Below are 5,470 nucleotides of genomic sequence, written 5' to 3' on the forward strand. Positions count from 1 at the left end.
GAGAGGTCCCTTACAGCCGACTTTCCCAATGCAATTCGTCTCTTGATTTTCTGGCTGCTGTTACCAAGTGTTGAATGTGAAGCCAAGCAAACTAAAACTGTTAACTGTCTCAATCTCTTCACCATCCATACTGATGCTGCCAATTGGCCCAGTGGTTAGAATCTTTGTTTTCTTGATGTTGAGCTTCAATTCCTATAGGAGGCTGCAGTCCTTGACCTTCTGCAGCAAGCGCTTCAGGTCCTCCTCAGTTTCAGCAAGCAGGGTTGTGTCATCCCCATAACGCAGGTTGTTGATGACTCTTCCACCAATCCGAGCCACATTCCTCCTCGGACAACCCAGTGTCTCGGATGATCTGCTCTGCATAGGTGTGTCAAATACCATAATAGTTACCCATTGTGAGCAGTGTTTGGTGGAGCTCCAAGACTGATTCAGGTTTGTAAGCTTGCATGGCATCCACTTGCTAAACCACAGGCCTCTGGAAACTCTATGAACTTGGAGAAATAATAATAATTATATATATGAAGGGCCCTTGTATTTAAAAGTCAGTTGGGTTCAAGGGCCTGGTATTATTTTATTCTGGAGAAACATTCTTTCAAGTTGTACAACATTCTTCTGTCAATTTTGCTGCACTGAGGTAATCTGGGTTTGCTGTGATACTTAACGTTGTGCAACCGGGTGTGTGTGTGTGTGAGAAATGTTATAACGGCTGCCCATGATGGACAGAGTTTGGTGGAGCTCTAGTTTAAGACAGGTTTGGAAGCAGGATTGGCTTTCATTTCCTAAACCACATGCCCCTGGAAATGCCATGAACTTGGAGAAACGATGACAGTTATAGAAAGGCCTTGTGTTCACAAGGGTTGCTATTAGTCATGCTTGACTTGATGGCAATCAATAATCAACAGTCATAGAATTCTTGGTTGATAGTTTTTTATTTCAGTACTTTAAAAATATTGCTACAATTTCCTCATTTGCAGGGTTTCCAACAAAAAACATGGTATTATCTTTATCATTATTCCCTTAGATGTTTTGTCGGGCTGCTTTTAAGACATTTCCTATAACTGGTGTTGAGCAATTTATTTGTGATACGCCCTATATTAGAGTTTTCTCCTTGTTCATTTTTTGGGAGTATTTATTTAGTTTCTTGAATTTGTAGTTTTCTTTCACTTCAGAATTATTTCAGTCACAAGACTTCAAATAATTTTCCTGTTCTCCATCTCTTGGACACTTAATTTTCACATTTATTAAGCCACTTAGAGTTGTCTCACATATCAGCGATCCTCTTTACTTTTGACTTATTTGCTATGTTTTCAAGTTTACTAATTTTTTTGAACCTCATCAATATATTTTCTATGTCACATACAGCAGTTTATTGTGAGTCTCATTTCTATCTTCCATGCTTCTACTCAACTTATAAACATACAGAATACAGTTAAAGTAATTGTTTTCATGCTCTTATCTGTTAAGATCTATATAGATTCTGAGTTGGCTTTAATATTCTCTGTATTACTGGTTATGTTTCCCTGTTCTTTATATACCTAGCAATCTTTGATTGGATACCCATATTACTATTTTACATGTTGTGTGCAAGATGTTTTTGTATTATATGATGGTTATAGGTAAGTGTCAACTTTACTGTCTGTGACTCTTTGTATAATGATTAAGATGTAGTCATTTCGTTGATACCTGATATAATTAATTCCCTTGATGAAATTTGATGTAATACAAAAACTTCCCTGATGAAATCTTATAATCACTTCCATGATGACATCTGCTATGTACAGCCAATTAGTTGAAAGAAGTTTCACTGAGAGTATGAAGGCATATGGAAGCTAGGCAAAACTGGCTTGCTTTTTGCTCACTCTTCATCCCGCAACTTGCTTGCCCTGTTTAGGTCACTAGAATCAATCAGTGCCTGCCTTATCTGTCAACTATGGATCTGCCAGGCTCTGAAAACCAATAGTCTGCTCCCTGTCTTATCAGTCTCTACAACTATGTATTGCTGTTATGTGCAGTCAAGTTGCCTGCAACTCACAGTGACCCTATGTACCCTAACTCTGAACCCTGCTTTATCCTGAACCAGTTTTATTGACTCCAGCACACCTAATCTCATCATCCCAGTTACTGTATCAAACCAACTCATTCAAGGTCTTCCTCTCCTGCGCTGTCCCTCCACCATACCAAGCATGATGTCCTTCTCCAAGGACTGGTCGCTCCTGGCCACATGCCCAGAGTATGTGGTATGGAGCTTCAAAATCCTAGTCTCCAAGGAGAAACTTGGTCTCATCCTCTCTAAGACAGACCTATTTGTTCTCCTGGGGATCAAGAGTATGCTGAATACTCTTCTCCAGCACCACAACTTTAAGGCATCAACTCTTCTGTAATCCTAAGTCCTTGTCCAGCTCTCTGAGGCATAACAAGTAACTGTGAAGACTATGACCTGGATGGGGTGCACCTTAGTCTCTAGACTGACATCATTGCTCTTTAGCACTTTGGAGATATCTGGGTCAGTAGAAACCTCTCTCTTGGGCTCTGACACATAGATCTGGGGTTTACCAGCATCAAGTGTGTGAGCCATTTATTTGAAATTATTCAACCAATCTCTCATATATAAGCATATATAAAATTTTCTTTTGCTTCTCTAAAGAGCAAAGCCTTCATCACCTTGTGCTTTCTTCAGGTGCAAATAAAGTTACTTTTAAACAGTTTCATCCTTTTATGATTTACTAGGTAGGTAAGCATGGAGCAGTGCTCAGTCCAAGACTAATTATTCTCCACTACTGAGCAAGACTTTTCTGTGTATTCTATCCACATGCCACCTCATGTATTACAAGATTTTTCAGACTAGCCAGTGGGAACAGATGCTATTCCTGCCCTGTATGAGCACTAGGTTTTATTCCATCTAATCATTTCGGATACTTTTTTCCCTTCAGTTTTCTTACATGCATTATGCACTGATCAGCACTAGTTTAAATACCTGAAGTGGATAGCTTCTTCAAAACTCCATAGTTTTCTTTCTGTGCAGCTTGCTCCTTTCTGGTACTGTCTTGCAAACTCTAGTTGTCTTAGTTTCACCAGACTCTCAACTCCACCTTCTCAAATTAGAGTCTGCCAGGCTTATTCCTACATGGTGACATGGAAGATCCTACAATGAAGTAGGCTAGGAAAATGTAGAGTTCCCTTAATTTTTGTTTCCCATCTCTCAGATACCAATCAACTTAGAAGTCTGACCTTCAGTGACCTGAAAACTGTTTAAAACGATTTTGTCTTTTTGTTATTGTGTACCATCAAGTCGGGACTGACCTGTAGTTACCCTTCAGTGGGTTTTTAGAGGCAGTTAATTATACGGGAGATTGCCCAACCTCCTCCCACAGAGCAGCTGGTAGATTCGAACTGTGTGCCTTTAGGATTGTAAGCACAGCTTCTTACCACTGTTGTTATGTGCCAATAAGTCAACTGCGACCAATAGTGACCCTATGTACAGGAGCTCTGAACCCTGCCCTGTCCTGAGCCAGCCTCACTAATTCTAACACACCAACCCCCCACTGCCCCAGTTACTCTATCAATTCATCTCATCCAGGGTCTTCCTCTCCTCTGCTGTCTCTCTACCCTTCCAAGTATGATATCCTTCTCCAAGGATTGGTCTCTCCTGGCCATGTGCTGAAATTATGTGAGATGAAGCTTCAAAATCCTAGTCTCCAAGGAGAAATTTTGTTTCATTCTCTCCAAGACAGGCCTACTTGTTTTCTTGGCAGTCCATGATATGTTCAAGACTCTTCTCCGGCACCACAACTTGAAGGCATAGATTCTTCTGTCATCCACAGTTATTGTCTAGCTCTCTGATGCATAGCAATTAATTGTGAAGACCATGGCCTGGATCAGGTGCACCTTTATCTTTAGACTGATACTGGTTTTCAGTACTCTGGAGAGGTCCCTGACAGCAGATTTTCCCCAATGCAATTCACCTTTTGATTTCCTGACTGCTGGTGCTAAAAGTGTTGACTGTGGACTAAAGCACCAAAAATTATTTCAGGTAGATAGATATATGACTCTATTCTCTGTTACTTCAAATGCCTAGAATTTCTCAATTTTTATCCTGAAAATAGAAATAATTCAAACTCATTGAAATGTTGACAGTTTGCTGAAATAATCCGAGTACTAAAACAAATAAGATGTAAATAACTTCATTGGGATTAGTTTTGTTTAGAACACTTTTTTCTCTAATAGCCTATCATGTTGTTGGTGATGTGTGCCTTCAAATTGGAACCAACTCATATCTGACCTTCCACGGGATTTTCAGAAACAGTACATTGGCAAGGGTGGAGACTGTCCATTCTTTTCCTGTGAGGATTCCAGCTGAGTTTCTTACCAGTAGGCCACCAGAGCTACTCAGGATTAGTATTGTTTAGAATACTTCTTTCTCTAATAGCCTACCATATCCTGTTACGGTTATGATCATCAACATATTGTCTGGGTACTTTAATCCTACATGAGAAGCTCTGAATAACTACTGATGAGCTCCTATAATGTTCACCGACACAGTTCAATGCCAATAAACTTACAGAAAATTAAGATTGTGGCAGTTAAGTACACTTTTCAAAACTATTTAAAGACCTTAACTCTCTTTCTTATATGCCTGAATTAGGAACTGCAATAAAAACAAATAGTTGTTTTCAGTCACAAGGAGGTAAGAAGGAAAGATTGTATTTTGGGATGAAGTTGAGAAGAATGCCAACATGCAGAGTAATGAAATATTACTTCTTGGGTTATGTTCTTCATAGAATTTCAATCTGGGTTACTTAAGGGAAAAGTCTAGGGGACCTCACTTCATATTTTGCTTGTCTAAGGTCCACAAAAACGCCCCCAAATACAAAAAAGGAATAAATTTTTTTTAATTATTATTAAATTTTATTAGTTTTAATGAACATTTACAGAGATTTTGGGTTCTCATTCATTCATTGTTGCACTGTTTTCTCTACCTTCCTCCCCAGTTCGCTCATCTTCCCCCACACCGAATGTCTGTTTTAATTGTCCAGTTGCCATAGTGCTTGTCAAAGCCAGTTCTGATTAATCTCAAAAAGGAATAAATTGACTCCCACCAACTAAAGATGTCGAAAATCCCCAAGTCTCTCCCAAGTTATAGAGTATTTTTTTAAGTCACTGCTCCTGTAATTGAACTTCATAAGTAAACAAACAAAAGAAGATGTTGAGAATAAATTACCTGCTTGAAGCAATGGACAGGTGCTGGGACTGAACATGTTTCTTTTAGGTATCTGTCCCAGGTAAAATGACCTGTAAAGGAAAAAGAAATCTCTATTATGGTCAACTACCTAAAAATACTCACACGAAAGCTGCCAGAACCCAAATACCTTTTTCAAGAGGCATAAACGCAGGTTATATACCTGGATTTCACCTGATGGCATGCATAGGAATCAGATCGATTACATATGTGGAAAGAACCGCTGGAGAAGTT

At 39.2% G+C, this 5,470-nt stretch overlaps 1 protein-coding gene across 2 annotated transcripts in view; it reads right to left on the bottom strand.

Moving 5' to 3' along the window:
* SCMH1 (sex comb on midleg homolog 1 (Drosophila)) overlaps positions 1 to 5,470 on the bottom strand; it is a 355,171-nt gene that overhangs the window by 228,485 nt on the left and 121,216 nt on the right. Inside the window, exon 5 of one of the 2 annotated variants that reach the window (XM_006886518.1) lies at positions 5,219 to 5,289. The exons of the other annotated variant lie outside the window; for it this stretch is intronic. Within the exon in view, the coding sequence (XP_006886580.1) occupies positions 5,219 to 5,289 (71 nt within the window). The remainder of the gene's footprint in view (positions 1 to 5,218; positions 5,290 to 5,470) is intronic. 2 annotated transcript variants of the gene reach the window in all.

Source organism: Elephantulus edwardii, unplaced genomic scaffold (genome assembly GCF_000299155.1).
Source record: "Elephantulus edwardii isolate Elephantulus edwardi_28Jun2011 unplaced genomic scaffold, EleEdw1.0 scaffold00049, whole genome shotgun sequence".
NCBI lineage: Eukaryota > Metazoa > Chordata > Mammalia > Macroscelidea > Macroscelididae > Elephantulus > Elephantulus edwardii.